The sequence below is a fragment of the Rhipicephalus sanguineus genome, chromosome 1 (genome assembly GCF_013339695.2).
Source record: "Rhipicephalus sanguineus isolate Rsan-2018 chromosome 1, BIME_Rsan_1.4, whole genome shotgun sequence".
Classification (NCBI taxonomy): domain Eukaryota; kingdom Metazoa; phylum Arthropoda; class Arachnida; order Ixodida; family Ixodidae; genus Rhipicephalus; species Rhipicephalus sanguineus.
In genome coordinates this window covers 249568294-249594586 of record NC_051176.1, presented here as the reverse complement: position 1 = coordinate 249594586, position 26293 = coordinate 249568294, and the positions used below count along the sequence as shown (strand labels likewise).

Here is a 26293-nt window from a genome sequence, read left to right as displayed (position 1 = left end):
GTTAATCAATCAAGCACTTTTGAGGAAAGGTTATATTGTTCATGCTTTAAAGGACACACAATGTAGAACTAACAAATGGCTGACTGGTTGGCCAGCTGGTGAGAATCCATGGTACGGGAGCAGCTGTACCAGGAATGCAAATATCCTATTACTTTTTGCACCCTCTGTTCTGTGTGCTACTTCCTGCAGAACACACCATGGAAACTTTTTGCTAATGAGAGTAACTTACTAAAAATTTGCTGACATAAAAAATGCAACAGCATAAAATGTAAAACTGAACACATTTATTTGTAACACAAGGGTACAAAGAGTTCTCAATAACAAAAATGGCACGAGCTGTACACCAGCTTCATAAAGCATGTTAGCCAGGGTACTCATATTTCACAATATGATCACAAGCTCCCAAAGGCACCAAAAAACCCAGTGCATGAAAATGGGAATAGAAAGGCTTCCCCTGGTCCCTAAGCATTGAAAAAGTACCTTGGCAATGCAGCAGATATGACAACTTCTTTTGAGCTTATCACATTAGGCCTTAGCGACACAAATTATTTGAACTGTAACATTACAAATGAAGGAAGATTATGTAGAATGCTTTAAAGCCTGTAAACATGGAATAGCTAGATAACCAGCAAAAAAAAAAAAAGGCACCAAAAGCCTTGAAAATATCCAACATTTACATGTAAGAAAACTGCAACAGATGAACATGCACCAAAAAGCTTCCTGATCAACAGCAACAGGACATCTGAACACAATATAGCACAGAAGCCTGACAAAACAGCAATAACAAAACTGCAATAAAGAAATTGTGTTAGAGCTTCAAAGATACACTTCCAAAACCACTTGTTCTTTTGCATCATTTATAACAAAAATATTGGCACACTGATCAAGTTAAAGACAGACTTAAATTCTAGATTCAAACTGTACATACACAGGGTGCAACTTCACATGTTAGCAGCCTCAATGCATAGTGTCTCCTAAAATGCTTCAGAAGACTGTAGGTGTATATGTATACAAAAGAAAACGATTTGAGCGAGTTACAATACAGAATACGGGAGCATGACTTGGCAAGATGCCTTTGTCCCACGTGGCATGTAAACACCTCAATATGAGATAAAGTATGATAATTAGCTAGTCCAGAACTTGGAATTACAACTAAAGGGCACCTTCATCCAGTTCTTGTTACTCAGCGACGTAAATTGTCGCATCTTTTATAAAATACGGAGAAGTATATACAGAGTCATAAAAGGGAGCTCTAATATTTAAAACAAACCCAAGGGATACAGCTGTTTCCACAAAAATAACAGCATAATCCATGGATGGCAGCAGTCAATCTGTCTTGCTAAAAGCTGCAGTGGCATGCACAATTAAATGAACAGAAAATTTACACATGCTGTGCATATTTATGAGATATGATCTCTCAAAACAAATAAGAGTCATTTGTAAGGGAGAACAAAAGAAAAAGGGGGGTGGGGGCTTTATGAACAATTTTCATGGACACTAGCAATACTTGTAAGCACAAGGAGTGCTCCGTGATGGTGAAATTTCTTCAAGGCAAAAATTAACTTTAATGAATTGTCAGCCTATGTCTTAAAATCCCCTGCTTTTGAGGTACAACAGAACTCTTCCCTATTTAAGTGTATATGTTCACAGCAGTTCCTCTGAAGAACACATAGAAAATTAAAAATATGACATTTATATCTGCAAGCCTCTCTTGATTATGCAAGTCCAAGCATGCACCAACTTTAGGGTAACTACAAAAGTGCATTGCAAGGAAGTTTTAACCACCTTATGTGATACGAAAGCGAGATTTGTGAATTGTAACACACTTCCACAAAACATAAGTTCAGTACGAATACATTTTCTTTCGCCTTTCTTGTTAGCTATGCGGGGATTGCAGTGTTTCATGCAAGTAATGTCCACCCCTTCATCTATCCACCTGAATAGGCCAAATCCCATTATATTCTCCATTCAATTAAAAAAAAAATAAACAAGAGAAAGAATGCAGCTACGTGCCATCTCTTGTCTGTTTTCAATGGCCAAATCTAGCAAGGGATCTTTCAATAAAAGAAATAATAAGTCCTGATGTCCTTAAAAGCTTCCTAAAGGTGTTACATGGCTCGAAACAACAGGAAAGCTGAAAAGTCACTGGCATTTCCTAACCTTTGAACGCACATATTGAAGTGACTCCAAAAGCCAACCTAATACTTCCTCAAGGACACCTCTTTAACAGCACCAATATTAGCACAGATCTGAAACTGCAACCCAAAATTGCTACATTGAGAGACCCTTCTTCAAGCAAGCAGTATAAGCAGTAGCACAAAAGCGGTGACGAAAGGTTTGAATAGGTAATGACAGCAAAAGAAAGACCTCCCTTGAAAGCACTAAGCAAAATTTTCTGACACAGAGTGACACAAAAGAGAAACATTTGATGAAGATAAACTGGCAGACTGTTTGTAAACTCCATTTCCAATTCTTTGTCGGAAATCATGTGAATATTAGCACACTGACCAAACTTGCTTTCACAATTTCATATCGAAGTGATAGTGCCGTCATGCCTGTGTGAAATCACAGATCTCGCAATACTATGCCACAGGCTTCAAAGTTGAAAAGCAAAGCGACAAGGTGAAGCTGGCCAGTGATCAAAGCATGTGTGTTCACTTAAAGGGCCACTAAAGGCAAATGTTAAGTCGATGTTGATTGTTGAAATAGCATTCCAGAAACCTTGTAATGCTTGTTTCGTGCGAAGGAAATGCTTATTTTGAACGAAAACCACATTTTAATGGTACACACAGCGTTAACGCACTTCAAATCGCATGCCTGAAAAGGCCTCCTGACATGGCATTTGCCTTGCCCAACTTTACTGCCTGGCAACCGATGTTATGGTTTCTGCTCTGAGGGCACATTACACAACATCACATCGACACAGCATTTGTTGAAGTTTCCGTTAGAGCGACTTTCATGAGCGTGCAAGGCACATGCAGCAGTATGCGATAACGAAACCACCACTGAGGCGCAACCACATGTGTGGAGCACAGCCCTGTAAAAACGGAACTTTCGCACAAACCACGCCGTACTCCACTATAACGTCAAGTTCTTTTTTTCATGAACCAAACATAAACACACAAGCAGCATTTTATTATGTTTGCAATGCTCGGAGTGTTCTTTTTTTATCATAAGTAGATTGAATACCAGTGATAATTTGTACTCTGGACTCTTGACGTCATCGGGCTCGTTCCAAAACGTCCCACGGGTGGCGCATATAGTCTCTTACATTTACCTTAATTTCTCGATTACTGGAGCACTGTTATTGATAATATTGGTGTTTCAGACGTTCTCGTTCTCAAACATTGACCTTTCACTCTGACAAATTTTTATTTGCCTTTAGTGTCCCTTTAAACAAAGTCCTGAGACTAGCAGAAGTCTCAACATTCCCACACACAAATCTATGGAGACTGAGGGATGGTGTTGCTGCACTGATATCCCAATTAATAGTTTCACAAGAAATAATTTGAGACAACAGAAGTGAAACACTACTTTACGACAGTTCATGGTAAAACGTCTTGAATGTGTTGCTGATGTCATGCTTTCAATAAAGCATGCTTGCAACTGTAACCTGCATCCTGTCCTAAATTAATAAACTGCGAATTTAATCACTAATCTTAGTAAGCAATACTTCTGTCCCATGCATCACACTTCCAAAGGGAATTCAACCAAGGATAACTGAAATCTGCAAAGCTCCAGTGTCGCGTTTTTGCAAGCTCACACAAAAGGAGCCAACAATACTTACATATTTGAATAACCTTCGGTTTCTATAGTCGTTAAAGAACCCCTCACCAAGCCAATTCACAAATTTTGGTTACATATACGAACTTGTAATGCGCGATACAGGAAGCGTTTTGCTGAAAGTACTTTATAGATTGGTTCATTACTGGAGAAGTTAGAAGAAATTGAATTGTACTGTAAGCACGCCCCATGGAAGTGAGAGCCACTGCCAAGAGACACTCTCCCCTTTCGTCTCTGATAGCATCCATAAGTGGCGTCCCATCCCTACAGTCGCCCATGAGCTAAAGTCGAGGGAGCACATCATGTTCCGTGATAAGCCCCTCCCTCCTAGCTTCTCCTCTTTCAATCTTGCTTTGCGGCACATTTCCAGATGCAGTGTTGCATGCTCTACACAGACTGATGAACCAAAGTCATGTGCCATGGTCATGACGTTCTTAGCAGCACATACTTTGACTCCTTTTTTTTTAAAGCACAACTTTACTGAGAAGCGCATGCACTTTTCTATATAAAATTTCGCCTGTTTCAGCACCAAGGAGCCATTTAGCACTTTGCAGACATGGTCACGTGCCACCTAATCTGCTTGCCATTGTCATTTGTTTGTGATGTTCAAACATGGAGAGGGGTCTTTCAAAAGTGTGCACACAAAGGCACCTAACCCTGCTAGTAATGCGCCATGCAAACTATAACATACTGCACTGTCCCTAAAATTACTGCTCATCCCATCTTAAGCAACAATTCAAATCTTACTGAGTAGAATATTAGCTACTGAGCCCCAGCACACATTAAAATGCAACGGAAAGTTTTACTGAAAAAGCATGCTCAGAGAAAACACTGGTAAAAATCGATGATGTAACTGGGTGATGGTGCAAAAATTTCAATATAGTATCACAAGTAGTCATCACCTTTTGCATCCTTACTGCCTTACCAATAATGCTCATCATAACATGTATGTTTCATTTCCCTTTTTTAGATAACGCAAAGTGCCTTGTCACCACACACACGAAGGCTTTTTTCCCATGAATGCAAGCAGACACTTTTTTTTTGGTTCTCTCTTGCGTATGTTTATCTTCAAGAAAATATATGCCTTCGACAAGTAATGTTTTGTCAAACCCTGGATAACGCTTGTATGGTGATGCCTGGTGAGTTAGCAGTTGTAGAAATCTAAGGTGCCAGATTAGTTTCAATGTTTCTCTTTAGTGTCCCTTTAAGAAACCAACAAAGCAAGACATCTATTTGGTGCCCTTGCTTGATGTTAATTTTATACAATATCTCTAACATGAAACAACGACGACTGTCCACTCAATATCACAATTGAGCTGCTCGAAAAACAAGGTGTATAAAAGAGTTTTGTAATTGACTCTGTTTTGAAGAAGGCAATTTATGAACATGCATTCAAACACTGTTGCTTTTGAAATAGTCCCTTTCCAAAGGAATCCAGAGCTCCCAGCATACCTGCCACTTTGGGAATGATATGTCTGGTAAGTCTCCATTCTGACCAAGTCAAGCATCACCTGCGATTCGAGCTTGATCTGGCAATCATGTAAAAATGTGACCACTGAGCTTGGTTTTATTTTGACAAGAAAGCAGGATTAAGCTGGAATAAAGCTTCGTGAACTACCCGTCTCTCACGTAAAGGACCATGACTAGGGATAAAGCTGAAGCGTATGAGTCTGACCACAAGATGAATGTAATCACCGTGAAAAAGCCCATCTTCACAACTGGAAAGGGGCTAAACAAGTCCTTAGCTCAACAAAGTGCCTGCTCCTATTTCTAGATATCCACGACATTTTGTATTGGGAATTTGTCTCAAATGGCCATACCATAGAAAGTGAGCATAACTTCCAAAGGCTTAGAGCATCTAAGGGAGGAAGTCTAACAAAAATGAATTGATCTGGGGCACACAAGGAGCTGGATACTGCGCAACAACTATGCATCCTATCACAGAGAACTCCGCACAAAACTCTGCGTGAGCTAATTTCTTTCCCAAAAGCAACATGGTTTCTCTTCCACATTTAACCTACTTGTCAGATTTGGCTCCTGCTCAATTTGCTTTTTTCAAAATTGAAAACCTTGCTGAAAGGTAGACATTTGGACAAGATTGCTGTAGTCATACTTGAACTGCAGATTGTGCCAGGCTCACTCTGGAAAGATTTCCAGAACATATTCCCAGCGTGGCAGGAATGACGGGTGCACTGTGTCGCTGTGCAGTAGGACTATTTTGAAGAATGCTAGCGTTGGAATGCACATAAATAATTTAATTAACTCAAAGCAGAGTCAGTCTTGAAACTGTTTGTTAGTACCTCACACAATCTAACAAAATGCCACTCAGACAGAACATATTGCTATTGGATAGCTTTGTCTAATATGTAATACAGCAACAGAGACCTAGCTTATGGCTGTATTTCTAACAATTATTTTTCCTTAATTCTGTTCTCATCATATGTCGCACTGAGTGGCTGATTCCACTGACAGCAGTAGCTCAGAAGCTTGCAAGCCAATGGCAGGTGAATAAAAACATTGACAAAATAAAAGAACAATCATAAAATCTGTTCTCTAAAACATGTAAAATCTCCATTTAAAACCTTTTGTTAAGAAACCATAACACCTCAGAGCTTACAAATGAGCTAATTTGGTTAATTATGACAATAACTTTAACCATTTCCATCAAATTATTAGTCTTTAAAATATTCTGCTCGATTATGCACATTATGTATAAAATTCATAAGCTCATAGCCAAGGAATTCAATGTGCCCTTAACTAGGCAAGAGAAATTTTTCGGCTAAGTACTGAGCGCAATATAAATATGCAGGTAAGAACGCATGGACAGGCCAATCAGACATGCTGCATCGACTGCCGAATGTTGGAGAGGACACATCTGTCAGCATCTGAAGTCATGACTTTTGGGACAAACATGCCAGCGAGAAGTGACAGTACTGTCCTGTGAAGATTCAGGGAAAAAAAAAAGGCAGTTCTCACCTTACACTTATTTAGTATGTTTACCAGGTGACTGAATATCAAACACAGTCACTTCTAAAATTTTGACAGTCACGACCGTGTAGGATTAGGAAGCCCTCTTATGCTAGCAAAATACTGGCCAGTCGACTTCTGTTAATTTGATACTGGTTAATTTGCCTTCTCATTGATTTCAACGTAAAGGAGAAAGTCCCAAAGGGCACCCAGTGGTTTCCTATGGCAAAAAAAAAGGTTGTAGTATTTTGAACCTGAAGTGTTCCAACATTCATTCACACCATAAGTGCTCCTTAGCTACTCTAACCAGTGGAATAGAGTTAAACGCTGAAATTGGGCCAGTTGTGGGCGGAGTATGCAAACAATCACAGCGATGTAAAAGCATGCAGGTCATTGATCTGCATGTAAGGTTTGGTACCTTAGAATGACAGCAGTGATGGTGAACAGCGCCAGGAGGTGCAACAGACTGCGGCTGAATTGCAAGCAGAACTCTGCACTGCAGAATGGTTCTTTGCACAAGCAGACAATGCCAGAAAATTTTGTTATCGATACATTGGAATCTTGCTAATCCAAACTTTAAGGGCATGAAAAACTGGTTGGAATAAAGAATAGTTTGAACTAGCGGAAGATGATTTGATACAAAGGAAGTTACTACTCGTATACATTATAGTGAATGCCAATCAATACATGCATAAAAGGGGCACCTTAACAGGAAGCTTGTGTTGACAACACACCATGCATACATGACCAAACCAGTTGTGGGTAGCAATGCATGCATCAGTCACATTATCGGGGCGGCATGTCTGTAAATGCACAAAATCTTTACTCATGGTCGAAGTGTAAAGAGCCACGGTTCAAATGAATAATATGCCAGTAGTGTGCAAAAAAAAATCCCAAAATAGAAGCAACTGACGCAAATTCAAATGTGGCTACTGGTTTGCTGCCATGCTTGCCTCCATTGGTCCCTATCAATATGCAAATGCAGTAGGTACAGTGTTGTCCGAAAAAAAAAAATGCCCTACTGCAATTTGTAGAGCTCTCAACAGCATTACGAAAATACAAATTTGTAGATGGACCTCAAATTTCTATGAACAGGAAAATTAGCCTACATAAATGGTATTGCGCTTTTACATGCTCAAGCTGCTTAAGTTATTCATACCAGCTGAATTCCATGAAGCCTAAGACAACAGAAACTTGGGCTAGTTAGCAAGGATTCATCGTACAAGAAGGCAAGGTATGCATACATGGACACACAGGAGAAATGAGAATTTGAGTTGTGTTTGTCATCTCTTTTATCAGTGTTGCACACCTTACTTCTTCTACAACGAAACCCACGTACCCACGACAAGGTACAAGAATCCACTGGATTATCCTCCAGCTTAAGTGGTCAGTATTTCACTGTACCAGTGCTGCTACAGAACTTGCTTGGAGGAGCAGAATGATATCATTGTAATTCAACAGCTCCAGTAAGTAAACGAAAACTTATCTAATTAAATTTTTCAGTGCGAAGTTTAGATCAAACATCACATAACTAGCACCGGTCTTGCATGGCTCACCAAGGTCAAATTATCAGAAGTCGACTGAACTGTGCTTGTGCACCTCTATAGGACAACTCACCAGAAAAGGTAATCTTGCGGCACCGCAGGTACTCCAAATGACAGTAGAGAGATAGCTGACACAGTAACCTGGGGAGGAGCAATACTGCACTACAGAATTTCAGTTTCAACAAACTACATTTTTTGATAACCACACATGACTTCAATACAACTCGGAATATTGACTGTAAGAACAAATCAACTACTTAACCCAAAACTTTTAAGTCTAATGTGGCCCCTTGCAAATATGTGAACAAATATTCTGTAGCTTCCACAATATGCAATTTAAATGCCTACAGTTCAATGTGACTCGATGAAGTACCTGTCACTACAGCGCTCCATCAGTGAGCACGGATTCAATCCCCTGCTGTGGTGCTGAAGGCTGATGTGCCAAGCACTGGGTGTACATTAAAAGGCCCTAGGTAGTCAATATTTAATCCGCAGTCCCTACTACAGCATACCAAAGTTTTTGCGCCCCACGCCAGAATTACCCCAAGCTTAACAGCTCCACTATTAAAATCATGAGGACACTGCACAGGAAGTATGGAGGGGGAAGGCAAGGTAATAGCATGCATAATTTAAGTAGTTAAGCTCATGCAAACACCTTCTGCAGTATAAATAAGCACTGTATTAACAATGATTTACCATTAGACTTGGCATACAGTGAGCACCAAACTTGTAACAGCACAAGCTCACAAACAGCACACTGCAACTTCCTCAGCAGCATTACTGTTGCTAATATCATCACCAGTTTCAGGAACACCTGCCTGAATGAACCTGCTTGAAGCACATACCCCTCTAGTGTCCTTGCACTATCAGAAGACTTTCCAGGGCATGGCACCAATGAGGGGAAACTTTCTCACAAACAGAATTTGTTTCGTGTAAAATTTGGCAAAGCAAGCACTGCTAAACCATGGAACTAGTCCGAGTTCACAAACTTATGAAAAATTTTAGTGTTGGCAGGCATGCAACTGGCTAGATTGCCCCTGGTGTTCTTTGGCCGAAAGCATCCCTTACACCATTGTCAACTACCAATCAGCCAAACCACTTGTGACACACTCGGAGCTTCTGATGCACGTTTAACCAGCATCTTTTTACAACCATTCCATGAAATGTCCAGATTTTCCCAAGATGTAACTCCCACAGGCTCGTCTAAGTCTTACAACCTAGCTTATTACCTAAGAAAGTGCATAACATCTTGACAGGCTTTCCTTGCTCAAAGAAAGATTTCATCACTACACAAGAAGCTTCCTGTCAAATTCACTGCTATTAACATCTTCATATCATTCCAGGAAGTCAGAGAAAAGGTGGGGAAAAACAAAAGACGATGTGGGCTTTCATCAATTTTAGGAGCCCCAAATAATGGCCAGACCCTTTTAAAATTTTGTTGAGCCATTTTCTAAATGTCTCACCATTTCAAAATACAATGTTTCAGATGCAAGGAATAGCTTGAAAGCAATATATGAATAAATTATTTTTATTATTATTATTTCTAAGGTTTCATGTGCAAAAACCACGATATGACTATGAATGCCATCAGATGCTCATGCATGTACAAAATGACTGAAGAGAGTAAAAGAGTCATGTTCATAAGGTACTTCAGATGGTTAGTTACCTTAGCTAGGCCAACATGATTCAAGTTGACAACTTCTAATGATGAAATAGTAGGGTAGAGCATTAGCAGCAAACATCCCAAAATAGCACTGAAAAAAAAAGAAAAAAAAAAATCTTGCATGTTGAGTCTGCACGCAAGCAAAACATACACAAACAAAAAGTGTAAAATAAAGATAAAAACCTTGTAACAAATGACCAACAAAACCCAGGAGAAGTAAGATAGGGGTATAGGAAGACTGCATGAAAATCACCTGCAAAGATACAACAAGTGTTATTGCAGCTAGCTGCCTACCAAACAAATAGATACATAAATATGTGCACATGCAGAGTTACGCTCACCCAAGAAGTAGCTTGCAGGCAACAGTAAAATAAAACTAAAAAAAGAAAGAGAGAAACATTCAGTTGATTGCTATTAATGCACTTGAAGGGCAGTATAATGAAGAAAAAAGGTGGTACCCCTTCAAGCTACACAGCTCGAGAAACAAACCTTGTTGTCGCGTATACGAGCTGTCTGTTGAATGCACTGCAATAAACCAACGTTTAATTAGAGAGCAAACACGCTCCAGTCATCAGCTACTTGCATTACTCAGTTTTAATGCAGACAGTCGAAGACTTTTCAGTGGAAAGGATAACACCTGCAATAGACAAGAAAGCCTTTTATGTGCATATACTGTCTCACTGGCCAATATAAAAACATGGTTAATCTCTTAAGATACTAATTATATTTGCTTAAGTTTACATTACGTACACATCTTACCATTCCAGCATCATTATAATCATGCAACTACAAAACAGGATGAAAGATTGTTTAATTCTTAAAATGAATTACCGAGTTTTGGTGTGGCATTAAACAATCAGGGTTCATCACAAAAACTAAGACTCACAAAAACAAAAACTCATCACAAAAACTAAGACAGGTTGCATTGCACTGCACAAACTAGTCCTTAAGAATAGAGGAAAGGAGTGACACGTAAATGCTAATGTAAACATGTAGAGCATCATCTAGATGCAAAAACGCTTAGTACTGAAAGCCAAATCCATATGACCACAATACGATTATGAAGCATGCCATAATAGTGACTCCTGGTTAGTTTTGACCACCTGGGGTTATTTAACATACACCTAAATCCATGTACAGCACTTAGCAACTGAAATACAGACGAACTGAAAAGTTGGTCTGTATGGCACCTGGCATTTTCTTGTGCCACTGTTGAGCGCTGAGGACTCCAATATAACTCATTATGGCATCTAATGAAAAAAAAGTCACAGTTACGCCGCAACGGCGAAGCAATGAATGCGATAGCAATAAATTGTAATGTAACGCGAAGAACGGAAAGCAGCTCGAAATTGCCAGCGCGTCGCTCGAGCCCAAAGGGCGCACGAAAAGAACGCACACAAGACGAGTGCGAACTAATGCGTCACAGCTCGACACTTGAAGCGCACTTCTCAAACATAAAGCAGGACGCACGAAACGAACGAACAGGTACACACAAGACGAGCGCGAACTAACTGTCACAGTTGTTACTTATTTTTTTTCGAACAACGCGCTCCTTTCGCAAACGCGGCCGCTGCAGCGAGCGAAGCGAAGCACCCCACCGGCTGCCCCTTCTTTCCTCGAGACAAGCGCACGAAAGCAACCACGCCCTGTAGAGCGACGGCTTCGCAGTAGCGGAGCGGGGCGACGATCTTTAAAGCGCGCCACACGCGCGCACGTCGCGCCATCTATGTGGCCACTAAGAAAGCATGCTGAATTACATCGTGTATATAAATAGTTCGCCGTTAGCAGGCTCAAAGACTGTGCTGTCGTGGCCTAACGTCTAACACGGCGGGCTGCAAAGCGAGAGGTCACCTGTTCGATTGCGCGCGTCGGCAAGATTTTCTGAATTATTTTTCTTTGTGGCTTTTCTATATATATACATACTTATACATATACGGTGAATGACGGCGACGGGGACGGACATTTTCCAGCCGAGAGTGTCCATATAATTGCTATCGCAATAAAAAAAGCCTTGCCCCCGCATTGTGACAGTATATGACTCTTGGGCTAAGACCCAGCATACATCGATGGCTCAAAAAGGCACCAGCAGTCATGCAGGCCGACTATAGCATTTCAATTGCTGAGCACTCTACATGGGTGTTCTTGAATTTCACCTCTATCAAAATGGGGCCACAATGGCTGGGAATTGCATCAATGCCCTCATGCTCAGTAGAGCAGCACCATAGCCACTACAGCTGGCCTAACAGGTATTGGCTGATTTTGCCATTGCAGGAACATTCTCAGCAACACTATTATTCCTAATTTTGAGTTAACAAAAATTATACACATGTGCGCAAGCTAAAAAAATTAACATATTTTTATCATTGCTCTTTCAGAGTTTCGTTTTTTTCCAGCAGTGGCGCAGCACCTGGTGAACTAGTACACATACACGTGCTCTTTCAACCACTACATGCCTGAATCGTTCACTCGCCTCATACTGAGTACACTACATATAACAGTAGTTGCCAATACATATTGTCACCTCACAATCCACACGTACGTTTGCCACCGTATGCCTTCTTTAAGCCTTGCGCCTGCTGCACCTAGCTAGTTAAGACAAAACTTCATATTAAGCGAATTGATACATCTTCAAAATGCACAATCTGAATTTGACTACCATCTGACAGCCAAGCTGGTGCAGAACAAAGCCGGTTCACACTACGTAGTCGCGTAGCTCAGCCAGGCAGGAGTGCACGACTGCAAGCATGCACTCCAAACATGTCATGCATGCAGATAGCAAATGCCAACTACCACTACTACAACCAGGGGCGTAGCCAAGGGGGGGGTTGGGGGGGTTCAAACCCCCCCCGAAATTTTTCAGTTTTGCTTGCACATATAGGCACGCACACATACAAACGCACGCACGAACATACATAAAGTATGGTTGAACCCCCCCCGAAAAAAATTTCTGGCTACGCCCCTGACTACAACTGTATGCACTGCTGTTGTGCATGGCTATGTATGGTGGTATAGATACCAGCCACCACAGGGTGCCGCGACGAGCCCTCTCATTGGTAAGATGCTCTGACAGCGCGTTCTAATAGTGAGGTCATTCCAAGTTTACTCAAAAGGGTGTTTCAGTGATTATTTGCTGCCCGGTAAAATGAATTAGATAACTAAAAACATACAAGTGAAAAGGAATGTTACAAGCATGCGACCCTATTGGAGCTCAAAGAGCAATGAATAAGTGCGATTTTTTAATAAAGACATGCCAAATCATATAAAAGTCCTCTTAAGCTTAGCTTAGCCCAATTTGTCAAGAGTTCATTCAGCTTCCTTTTTAATAAGTCAATCACATTCAAAAGTCCTTAGGGCACCAATGCCTTTTAGTGCTTCCTATAATTTGGCCTTTCAAACAACAGCAACTTGCAATGGTCTAGTTGATGCCAACATACTGGAAATTCACAACCCATAGTTTGGAGTGTTTGAATGATTGCAATGATAATTTCCTTTAATGAATCTTTGTACAAAACTGATGACACTGTAATGTGATCACTACTGATTAAAGAAAGACATAAAGGGTACACACAAGAATAATGATCATTCATACACGACAAATTTGCACACCTGTACAGACACTGTGCTCTTTAAATGTAGCTGCTGCCTTATAGACAATTTCAATACTTGCCTGCACAACAGATATGAAGCAACATCCACCACATTGCACTGCCAAAGCCCTGAGGAAAAAAACAAAAAACAGCCAGAACAGGTGAGGTAAGGAAATGAGCTCCACCTTAATAACTGCCAAGCATACAGCAAGAAAGAAGGCATTACCCAGTTTAGGCATTAGGTTGATTTGATTTCCTGTGAAAGCAAGCTTGCAAAACAGATAAAGAATGGTGCACATGGAGCTTGAAGATCACAAACAAATAAGCAAAGCTATTGGAGTTATTGCGGCAGAAATTTATGACTCGAAGTGACAGATGCGCTATGCAATACATCAGAGTGGAGGACTTTTTTTGTTTTGGCAAATGAAAAAGACTTACTCTTGGGACGGTGGTAACAAGCATTATGCTGCTCACAGCCACAGAAGTAAATGCTACCAAGTCTTTCGGGTTGGTACTGAAGAAAATACTCTGCAACAGTAGCACAACAAAAATTATTTTCAGTCAAAATTAATAAAACAAAACAGAAGTCTCTCTGACCTACTCAGTCAAATAAATTAGTTGGTAGCTCTACACACAAAAAAAATTAGATCGGCTTGAAGGCATAGTAGGTGGTGCTATGAGGGTAGTAGACTACTTTCAGGTCCGGTCTAAGAAGCTGAACATCTTTGTCGAAAGCAAGTCTAGGGGGATACTGCTGAAGTTTACCTACCTGAATGCTAGTCAGAATAACGCCTCATAATGTAAAGATTCCTTAACAATGCAGTAATATGTTAGCTAAATGGTTCTGTAACCGGTATGTTATTAACAATGCAACTGTTATGCTGACTATATAATATGGTGTGCCATTTTTAGAGACGATAGGTACAGGGTCGTACACGCTTACGGGAAACATGGGAGCTCGTGGTCGCACTCCATGCGGCGCGTATGCAGCTGTTGAGAGAACAACTTGGCGCGTGTGCATTACGAGCATAGCCCAGTGCCTTGTCATTTCGTTTGCTACTCCACACGTGGAGCATCATCCGCTCGAAGCACTCGAGCATTGTTTGAGTCAAAGGTGCGAGTCATCTGTAAGCATTCTACGACTCACTGCTGGGCGATTTCATCAGCACGTCATTCCTGCAAGTTTGATCTACTCACACAATCCTTATCATTTGTTACTTCGTTGTTGGGTTGACTACTGATTTGCTGCTGTGCAGGTTTCACTTGTAAGAGCCCGAGTACATAAAAGACTGTTACCATTCGCCTTCTTGTCCTGTATAGTTATGTTTCCTTGAATGACGCTTGCATGCCAATTTTTGCACATGCAGCGTCTTGCACACCTCTTCTTAAGAGGCTAGCTTTAAAGGGACTGTCTACCGTCCTTCATCGCTTTTCTGTTTTGTACCACAATAGAAAGCATACCGTCTGAACAGTCCAACCTTGCAGCGGTTTCTCTGGAAAGTGAGTAGAAATTTTTAAAACAGAATTTTTCTATCTGCGTTTGATCTTCCATTGGCGTGAAACATGCCCACAACACTGGTTGGTGGACGTGATGACGATTGTCGTGCCAGTAAAAATTAAAACAGAAACAACATGCGATTTCTGTAGGATGACTTTATTATTGCGATAGCAATTATATGGACACTCTCGGCGGATTTTTGCCGTTGCCGTCATGCCCCGGATATGTATATGTATGTATATATAAATAAAAGACACAAATAAAAATAATTCAGAAGAAAAAAATTCCGAAGTGCTCGACGGGGGTTTCGAACCTGCGACCCCCCGCTCCGCAGCTCGCTGCCTTAGACAATTAGGCCATGCCTCATTCATTCTCCAGGATACTAACAGCAGAATACAAATGCACGAGGCGTTAGGTGAAATGCACGGGACGCCACAGGTGGTGAAATTAAAATTATGCGAGACGCGGTCTATGCTGCATCGTCGCCCGCGCTGCATTTGCGTCGTATTGCTGGCGACCCACGCTAATTTTCCATTTTGGGGTTGTAGCGCCACGCCACTCGTGTCTAGTCGGCCAGGGAAAGGAAAAAGAGCGCCCGTGGCTCGTGGTAGCGCGAGCTAGTGGGAACGCTTTGGCTCTTCTAGACTTATGCCACAAGAGGGAAGAAACGAGACGGCTGAACCAGAATCATAGCACGTATGCTACACCGCGACCAGGATTATGAGGCTAAAATTACAGCGCAAACGAACCAGACACCCACGAAGAAAAGAAACGTACGACACAAGTGCTGACTAACTGCTTTGTTCTTTCATAATTAACACATATATAAGCCCAAGACAAACTTACCGTACGTGCGCACACAACAATAGCTCTAAACCAAGACGTGTAACAAGGATGACAGTGTATTCAATACATGGAGACATGAAATTATATTCAGATGGGTGCAGGGACAAAGAACAAAAGAAGAAGTAAGCAGGACAAAGAAGTGCCTTTGCGCTGTAACTTTAGCCTCAGGTATATTTACGAACTAGGGGCAAATGAATATTTATCTTAGTCACCAGAATCGACGTCCGCAGGAAACACGGGCCGTGGCTTCACGTGCCACTGCCAAGCGGCGTCTTTATTTTCTTCTCTTGAGGTCGTGCGCTCTGCACGACCTCACACGAGCGCAAGAGCCCGAGAGTGGATTGCATTCTGCGCACGCGTCCTGGCGGCTTGCAAATGTCTTGGGTCCCCAACTCTAAAACTGCCTAATGCTTCGCCGGAGTTGAGATGTGCGCCTTCGACTTGTACTGTGACATACAGGGCGTGGTCGACCGTGCTCGCGTGATCATCTCTTGAGGGGAAGTTTTGTATATCTTGTGCTTTCACCGCCAAGTTTGGGCTGAAGCTATAGACCACACGAAGGTCACATCGCTCGCTGCAGCGGCCGCGTTTGCGAAAGGAGTGATCTGACAGCTAGAAGAGCCAAAGTGGCGGTTAGTTGAAGTAACAACTGTGACAATTCCCGCTCGTCCTATGTATACGTATGTGTTCTTTTCGTGCCTCCTTCTTTGTGTTTGAGCAGCGCGCTGCAAGTGTCGAGCTGTGACAGTTGTTAGTTCGCACTCTCCTTGTGTGTTTTCTTTTCCTGTGTCATTTGTGCTTGAGAAGCGCACAGGAAGATTCTAGCTGCTTGCCGCTCTTCCTGTGACATTCCAATTTCTTGCTATCGCATTTATTGCTTCGCCCTTGAGGTGAAATTGTGACTTTTTTTCGCTGAACATTAATGTAATGAATGTAACATTCGTTTTCAGCTTGCTGGTAGTTAAATGAAGCCTTATTACATGATTAGAGAACACTTGTTTTGCTGTAATCACAGTCTATGCGTTTATTTTAGCACTGCTGCCGCAATCCAAGCCAAGTTGATTCATCAAAAAAGAGACGATAAATGCACGCCTTCACAGCGCAGCACAAGTGAGACATCCTAACAACAATACAGCGGCACAGTACGACCAGCGGAGGGCCGCTTGGCATAGAGCGAGAGTTGAAGCAGATGAAATCGAAGACGGCACCGTTAGCAGTGCCACCGGGCGCCTTTGTGGATACACGAGGGGAAAAAAAAAAAGAAGAAGAAAAAATTTCTCTCTGACGCAACCGGAAGCTGTCTCAAGTGCGTAAAATACAATTTCAAGTTATACGTGTTTGTTTTTAAGCAAAATGAGTCTACCTGCGAGGATTTCTTGTCCTACCAGTAGATTGACCACATCGCTGTTGGATGACGCTAACGGTCATTCTTTGACAATTTTCAACATCAAATTAAAAAATATAATTCTTTTTTTATGGGGCAAAAGCGTGCTCATTGCTGCCGATGTGACGAACAATCTTCTAATTTTCACCACAATCAGAAAATTTTTTCTGAGCAGTAGACAGTCCCTTTAAGGCACTGGCTGCCCCACAAGGAACACTGAATCGTTGGTGTGCCCCACTTGAGATAAAAGACATGAAAACAGCACTTCTGCTATGGAAGCTCCGTTCATTGGCACAGCATGCCTAAGCGCTTCATGGTTTCATCATTTAGCAAAGAGAGCAACAAAAATGTCTAGGTGAGACTTGTGAATACCACTATGCGTAAAGAAAAAAACAACTAGGGACATACCGGGGCAATATTAATGACTTCAAGCAATTTTGCCTGGCAGGCGTCAGAAACATATTTGCCCAAGAGACACCAACAATGCTTGAGCGTCGGGAGCTGTGCGCAGTAGAAGACGACACGGCGAGGCACAGTTTTTTTGTCACAATGCACTAAGTAAGTAGTTCTCTGAGCAGCTGCATGTGGCTCCCCACAGAGTGCGACCATGCGCTTTCGCATCTCCATCAATATTGGAATGCCCAGTACAATATTATTTTCCAGTATACAAAATAGGCATTACAAGTAAGTGAAAGTGTTTTCACAGACAACATATGCATTCCAAGAAAAAACCCAAATGTTCAACATAAAAAAATAAACAATGGGAGATAAAAAGCTCACCTGTTTCCCAAAGTCAAGATCCAACCCACAATGGACAAGTAGCAAAGAGTTGTGGATGCCCAGAAATATTGAAAGAGGCTAAACAGAAAACAATAACAAGAAACTCTTGTGATCAGCAAATAGCAGCAAGTGCGTAATAATTCAGACGGCAGTGCCCGTACAGCCGGTTCTGTTATCTGTAGAAGTAGTAATGTAGGCTCTTCTGGCAGCCACTTTTAGAAGCGCTTATAAGAATGGCAACATTACTTTTTCGCCGTAGATGCATAAAATGTTCTTTAGCAGATTTTTTGTGTCTGAACAACACATGCAAATGTTGTCATAGATTCTAAGATAGGACAACCACACACCATTAAATAGTATGTGTGGTTTGACACATAATCTTCCAGTATCTTACTAAATATTTTTGTGGTGATTTTCTTGTATACAGTATTGTGTTCAAAGTTTGAGAATGCAGTATGCTGTTCACTTTATAACAAAAAGAAGAAAACTCACAAGAATTGTGAGGGCCCGAGACCCAGCATATATGCTCAGTGTATAAAAAGGCACAGTTTTCCAAATGTACTGAAGAGTCAGTCTGAAATAAGAAGAAATACCTTATGTCCCAAGGATGTACGCAGATTGCTCACTGAGAGTTTGTCCTTCATATTTTTATTACTTAAACAACAGAACTTAAGCTACAATAAAACCAAACAGTGCCATATTGCAGCAACTATGATAAAAATATAATTTTTTTCAGGCACCGTAGATAAAATTAAAGCACGAAATTAAAACACATGAAATTTTTTTCCATTGCAGGTCAAGCAATAAACAATTGTATTTTAAAACCCTTAAGCAAGAGAGGGTACTATCGGCGTCGAATAAAACATGAACAGCGGTAAGCATTAGCAATGGCATAGTACGCGCTGTCCAGTCACCACTACTGACAGGAATGCACATCAGGATTGGCAGCACTGCGCAATCCCCCTATAGTGCGATATTTTCACTTCCGTTCTAGTTCTGATATGGTGATAATGGTGGCTGGCGTGGGCGTGCAGAGTACTTTTGGTCGTTTCAATTTGACTCGATTTCATTTTCTTCCTTTGAAATATCAGAATTAGAACAGAAGCGAAAATATCACACTGTAGTGGGATGGCACAGTGCTGCCAAACCGGATGTGTGCGCCTGTCAATGGTGATGACTGGACAGCGTACACTGTACCATTGCTAATGCTTGCCACTGTTCACATTTAATTTGACGCTGATCGTACATGAAAGAAAGGCCCAACTAGGCAAGTAACAAATTCAAGTACTTTGTATAAAGAGGAACTGTTAACAACATAAGATAATAATAATAAAATGTAAGTGCACAGATGCATATACTAACCCCTAATGTTTATTTGATGCACAGCTAAGCCTCTTAAAATAAAAATATCAAAACTAAAACGTTTGTAAACATCTCAACAAATAATATTGCGAAATTAAGTCAGTAGATGCAATTAAAAATGCACACAAGTGTTATTTGCTTCAGCTAACCTGTGTTATTCAAATAAGTAGCAATACTGTATTTCAAACTTAAAATTTTCATGCCAAATTTATCAGCATGCAGCATGGAAACAAGTTTGCTTAGAAAGCTAATGGTCGATTCTATGAAAGATCGAAAAACGGTGTATACTTGATGTTTCCGATTTTCCTGATAATTTTGTATGTTGTGCGCATATGACTGCACAGCATGAAATCGCAGTTCGTTTTCAAATTAAAATTTTTTTCAACACAGGAAAATTTTGCAAGCGTCGCTGGTTGACGACGACCATTTTATGAAGAGTGCGTTTTCGTAAATTCGGAACCATGCTGACAGCTACTGAAGCTATATATTACAAATATCTTTCTTTTTAGCGGAAGTAGAAGTAAAGAGGAAATATCTCTTATCATTTGATCGAATTCTAAGCAAATTATGTATTTTAAAAAATTCACGAAAAACGCTGCGTTTTTGAAAATCAGTCATATTTGGGACGCTATGGCTACTTCTGTGAACATCTTAGCTTGTTCATATTTGCAGTATGAATAGGCCTTTATGTGAATAATGAACCTCTGCCTTTGTATTTCTCTAATAATTTTCTAAATAATAAGTTTTCATGCTCGAAACACCAAAAAGACAAAAGTGCTCCTCGATTCAAAAATCTATAATAAAAAACCCCAATCTCAATTTTGTTCAAAGTCACCCAAAATGTTCTCAAAAGACTGCAGAATGATATTATGAAAAAACATGTTGCATCATTTTTATTAGAACAAAAGCATAAAATGTCAAACATTGTGCTTCCAGAGCGTGGTGGCTACTGCGTAAATGACATCTCTAGTAACAAGAAAATACAGTAACACGTCTTTTTTCTTCTCTGAGCTTCGCTAAACAACAGTAATGATCTATTGTCGGAAAGTTGGAAATGTTTTGTAAAGAAAAAGATCGTTCCAATTAAATGAATTTGCGACACCACTTATATTCCTCGTCGACGGGCAGCACGGACATTTTCATTCCTCTGGATAATTTTTTTGAGTAAATGCGCTTATATAAAAGCAACGAAGCTAAACGCGAAATTTGTGTAGCTTAGTCGATCATGCATTGTAAGAATGTGAGAAATCTCAAATGGCGACAGTGGTGAACGGCGAGTACCGCAGTGCAACCTAAGCACAGCAGTCACACATGGTTTGCCATGCTTTGTCGCTCTGCACGAGAAAATGCTGGGGTGTCGATTGCGTTGGTTACACGATACATTTTTCACCGCTCGTCGCTCTCCCGCCCGGCCTCTGGATCCGCAGCGTGCAGATCGTGAGATCGTGTGGCGGATCGAGTGGCCCGCGCTACACGCCTTCGTGTAAACGGAGTAGCATGCGTTACGCGGACAGGTGCAAAGGGCGGCGCGATAGACGCCCGCCTGAGCAGACGAGAGCAACGAGCACGGCTGTGCCAGCCAGCCAAACACCACCTGAGATAGAAGTTATGCATCCAAATTGTGCTTCACTTTGGTGCGATCACTGTCCTATGCTCCTAAGGTTGCTATGGGTAGGCGTTATAGCCATGACCGAGTTTTCTATACGGACTACCTCAAGGTGCACAAAAAGAAAATTCCGCTGCAGCGGAATTTTCGTTGTTTAGAAGATAGGCACCGTACACTGACCAGAGGGAGCTGCGTTGCTCGCACTGGCCCGTCCCAAGTTCGCTGGCATTGGTCGTTAGGGGCACGCAGAAAACAGACGCGCGAACGCGTCCCCCGTGTATCCCGGCCGCAGTCCGCCCACTCATTCAGAGAGGGAGACGCGCACATCGCGTTCCATTTTGAGCAACCCCGTCTCATTATTGCGTTTTTTGTCCGCTAGGTTTTGCGTTCTGGCGTTGCAGTCGCACTGGAAAACTCGACTGTACGGTGCCTATACCGGATCGAGTCTCTTTTGCGGAGGGTCATGAAGTAGGATGCGCGCTGAATTCAAGAGGCAGACCAGATCTGCCAGCACTGATTCAAGAGATACAAGGACATGCAAAGCAAAGCAGATGCAATGCAAACAAAACGTGTTTTGTACGTGGTCAGAACTGCTGCCCCCAATCTTCACGTAATAAATTTTTTTTAAATTCTGCATTGATCACATAAAGGTTGGCGACGTACACATTTGGGCCAACAAAAACCAAACCTCTTGGCGACCGCTCTCCAGAAATTCATTTCCATTCATGAAGAGACCGTGCCTTTTATACCAGTCTCTCAATCCTGGCACAGAACAACATCATAAGAGACGCATGGAGAGAATGCGTTCTTTAACATGCAAAATATGAATTATACTCAACTGAAATAGATGAAAGAAAAGGAGGCTACAACTGAAAGTGCCTACTGTGGACTGAGGGATGTCTAACACTGCATGAAGTCACAAACCACGCAAATGCATTTAACTGGAACGATCTTTTTCTTTACAAAACAGTTCCCACTTTCCGACAATAGATCATTACTGTTCTTTAGCGAAGCTCAGAGAAGAAAAAAGACGTGTTAATGTATTTTCTTGTTACTAGAGATGTCCTTTACGCAGTAGCCACCACGCTCTGGAAACACAATGTTTGACATTTTCTGCTTTTGTTCTAATAAAAATGATGCAACATGTTTTTTCATAATATCATTCTGCAGTCTTTTGAGAACATTTTGGGTGACTTTGAACAAAATTGAGATTAGGTTTCTTTTTATTATAGATTTTTGAATCGAGGAGCACTTTTGTCTTTTTGGTGTTTCGAGCACAAAAATTTATTACTTCGAAAACTATTAGAGAAATAAAAATGCAGGGGTGCATTATTCACATAAAGACGTATTCATACTGCAAATATGAACAAGCTAAGATGTTCACAGAAGTAGCCACAGCGTCCCAAATATGACTGATTTTCAAAAATGCAGCGTTTTTCGTGAATTTTTAAAAATACATAATTTGCTCAGAATTCCATCAAATGATAAGAGCTATTTCCTCTTTACTTCTACTTCCGCTAAAAAGAAAGATATTTCTAATATATAGCTTCAGTAGCTGTCAGCATGGTTCAGAATTTACGAAAACGCACTCTTCGTAAAATGGTCGTCGTCAACCGGCGACGCTTGCAGAATTTTCCTGTGTCGAAAAAATTTTTTATGTGAAAACGAACTGCGATTTCGTGCTGTGCAGTCATATGCGCACAACATACAAAATTATCAGGAAAATCGGAAACATCAAGTATACACCGTTTTTTGATCTTTCATGGAATCGACCTAATTATGTTTCAAGACTATGCACGTAGGTGACTTGAAGCTAAAACACCTTGGTTCAGACATCATTATGTCGCATTTTGTGGCTTCTAGGTTTGTGTAACATTCTGCGAGGAATGGTGGTGTGGCTGATCGGTATTCACGAGCGAAACAGTATGGCTAAACATGCTGCTTGCACACCTATTCCAGACTCCTCGCTCACCTGTGTGCACTATCAGAAATATGTTTATGCAGGTTTCTATCTACACTGTAGTAGCCAGGAATATTTTTCGAGGGGGGGGGGGGGGTAGTGTGGTGCTGACCATGAAATGGGAGCTGGACAGTGTGTAACGTTCGTGCCCTACGGTAGACAAAAATTTCAGGAGGGGCACATTCCTGTCACAGACCCAGCACAAGGGACTGATGCTCGTAATGTGGTGCCATATTGCTAAGTTCACTTTGTGCCAGCTCATAAGCTCCTGTCACACGGTGCTCTTGGTTGTAAAAGTGTGCAATGACGGCACGTCCAATGTAGGCTACTCATGTCTGAACCAAATGCTCTAGAAGAGACTGAATTGCAAATGATTTTTTTTTGCTATTCAGATGGCAAAAACACAGCATAGTATTTCTGCAATTTGCAGCTAAGCTGGCACACCTGTTCACATCACTTGATTTTTTTTTCAGTGCACATGATGATTAGATGCGATTGGTATCACCACAAATGACGCTACGAAGATCAATATGGAACCTTCTAACAAAATGATCAACACAGTTCCACGTATCATTTGTTGACTGAACAGAGGAAAGTGTGAGCAAATTCAGTTGGGACCCGATGGACAATATACCATGTCTGCACACAGTTCAGTAGACCGAGGTGCTTGCAAAAAAAGAAAAAATGGTTACATCAATGACAATGAAGCACTTTATTGATAGGTAAAGCATTCACCAACAAGAGAGGCTATGAGAAATGCAACAGTGGATGTTCTCCCATATATTAACATGGATCCAATACCCAAGGTGCACTTGTGTTCAATACCAATCTGAATGTAACCACTGCAGCCAGGAATAAAAAACTTAGCTACGGAGAGAACTTATCAGCAGTATGATTTGTGACAATATAGCCATATGACTCACATCAGACACTGCATGTGCCATTTCCACTTGCAACAGCTAGCGGCTATAACAAAGCCAACAGCAGCCACCAGGACCTGCCAGCTGTCAGGCAAAACAGGAAAGAAATCGCAAAGCAGAACAACGTAAAAATTAAGAAAACGTTTGTTTCATATGGCATGTTAGCCATATGCAGCATAGAATAAATAAGCTCTTAACTACTTATGGTGGGGAAATATGCGGTATTAAAAGACTCAAAAGTTTAAACTGTGCAAAGAAGACAGGACGAAAACAGGAACACAGATGCACACATGAAGTGCAGATTCTGTGTTCCCGTTTTCGTCCTGTCTTCTTTGCGCAGTTTAAACTTTTGCTGAATCTAAGAACCGACTAGCCCAAGAACATGCTTTGCTTAAAAAAGACGCGTCTTACAGTAGCGTAGCCAGACATTTTTTTCGGGGGGGGGGGGGGGGGGGGGGGGGGGGGGTCAATCATACTTTGTGTATGTTTGTGCATGCATGTGTATGTGTGGCTGTATATATACACATGCAAAATTGAAAAATTTCGAGAAGGGTGGGGTGGGGGGGTTGAAGCACCAAACAAACCTCCTGGCTACGCCGGTGGCGCCTTATAACTATACCTAACATGGGAGTCGAACATTTAAGTACGAGTTCCCACAAGGGAAATTTTAATCGTTGTTGGTGTCTTGAACGGAAAAGACCGCGGGTAAAGCATCTTCTCGGTCAGAGAATTGTCCCTACCCGTATAGAAAAAAAACAAAAGAAAAAAAACTGATGGGTTAATTCCCGGCGGCAGGATTCGATCCGCGTACCTAGCGCGAAGACTGCAGACTAGCTCATACACATCGACGCACTAACTTTTTCCGCCTAGTCGGACTTCTTAACTAGGTCAACATGTGGCTTCTGTTACAGAAACGAAACTGTCATAGGAATTAAGCTTTTGAATTCCGTATGTTAGACATCATACTAATGTCAGCTAATATCGTTCCAACTAAGATAAACTTAACAGAACTACCGGCCTTATTTAAGGTGATCTTCCTGCTGTACGGACATCGGCATTTCCGCGTGGAAGAAAGCGCAATGAGTTGTGGAAGTTTTTAAAAGCCAAACAACAAACGAATTCTACTTACCACTGAAAAATAGCAGGATAGGCGAACCTTTCTACGGTGAGTACATACTGCAAAAAATATACATATTTATATTCAAAAGGCAACCTTTCAGATGATGTATTTTCCATCTGATCCAAGCAGCGGCTCACATTGCTGGCCTCAATAAAATAATCTCCATGTTCACTGCCTTCAAATATTCATCCACATATTATGCCGTTGCAATAAAAGTGACGTCGAACACAAGGGCGGACACCAAACACAGTGTAAACAGGCATTTTAAATGTGCATTCCATCGAAGTTGGGAAACACCATATGCTTGTATATTGAAGGTCTTACCTTGTTTGTGATGAACGTCGAGCTAAACAAGATGATGTAGAAAGCAACAACGACAGTAGTGCTCTGGCGCAGCATAAGTGCATCCCGTCTCCTGCTCGCTTGGAGCTTTATTCGCACGTTTCAACATTTGAACTTTAGCGAGTAAACGTCACAAATGAACGCGCGCGAGAGTCATGTTGCGCGCAAAAAATAATGTCAATAAAACATGGCACGCTGGCTCGAAATCCGAAACAAGTCATGGTGGCTAGACGCGACCGCCGTTTCCGGCCGATTTCTACTTTCGCGGCGGAAGAGATGGTCATTTGGTGATGGCGGACGCCGACCCGTCAGTATTTCAGTTTCGGTTTTGCCGCACCGCAAAGATTACCAGCAGCAGCTCTTTCGAAATCTCAAAGCGGCATTGGACTCTTCGCAGGTAAGCCTGTCCAAATTAAAAAGTTATATAATTACTGCCTCAATGAAAAATAATGAATCTGAGGAAGGTATAGGGGACATTAAATGTACTGTTTTAAATGCTTTGTAGTAATTGATATATATGGGAAGAAATTAAAGTGGACGAAAAGACAACTTGCCGCCCGTAGGGACCAAACCTGCAACCTTCGGATTACACTGCCAGGTTTGCATGCACATAAATACCCAATACAGTGTAATACCCAATAAGAGTGGACAGGAGGACAACCGCTGCCCTAGCTTAAAAAATAAGGACCGCTGCCGTATCGGGCATGTAATACAAAGGTTGCTGGTTCAATCCCTGCTGGTGGCAAGTTGTCTTTTCGTCCACTTCACTTCTAAACCTTCCTTGGCTTCATTATCAGCTGGTTTTCATTAAGGTTGTGTCAAACAACGAAAACGAGCCCTCAGAGTTCGCTTCCTTCATTTATAATTACTGCCGTAATTTATGTCTCCAGTCATCTTTGGATGTCTGCTGCCACATAAAAACTAATGCCGA

At 41.4% G+C, this 26293-nt stretch overlaps 1 protein-coding gene across 1 annotated transcript; it reads right to left on the bottom strand.

Annotated features, from left to right (window-relative positions):
* Positions 1 to 270: 270 nt before the first annotated feature.
* Positions 271 to 25583, bottom strand: LOC119377118 (transmembrane protein 241-like). The gene is made up of 14 exons (XM_037646719.2): positions 25345 to 25583; positions 25030 to 25076; positions 23904 to 23984; positions 18545 to 18626; positions 18053 to 18130; positions 13983 to 14072; positions 13625 to 13673; positions 10546 to 10594; positions 10447 to 10482; positions 10299 to 10333; positions 10141 to 10210; positions 9961 to 10048; positions 8368 to 8435; positions 271 to 6721 (listed from the first exon to the last, which is right to left on the bottom strand). Exons 1-14 carry the CDS (start codon positions 25417 to 25419, stop codon positions 6616 to 6618), a joined length of 954 nt encoding a protein of 317 aa, XP_037502647.1. The 5' UTR covers positions 25420 to 25583; the 3' UTR covers positions 271 to 6615.
* Positions 25584 to 26293: the final 710 nt, after the last annotated feature.

Coding starts and splice junctions, on each gene's coding strand:
- LOC119377118 (XM_037646719.2), bottom strand. CDS start 25,419: ATGCTGCGCCAGAGCACTACTGTCGTTGTTGCTTTCTACATCATCTTG. Junction 13,674..13,982: donor TTGTTACCACCGTCCCAAGA/GTAAGTCTTTTT, acceptor TTTTTTCCTCAG/GGCTTTGGCAGTGCAATGTG. Junction 8,436..9,960: donor ATCATGTTGGCCTAGCTAAG/GTAACTAACCAT, acceptor GCTCCTCCCCAG/GTTACTGTGTCAGCTATCTC.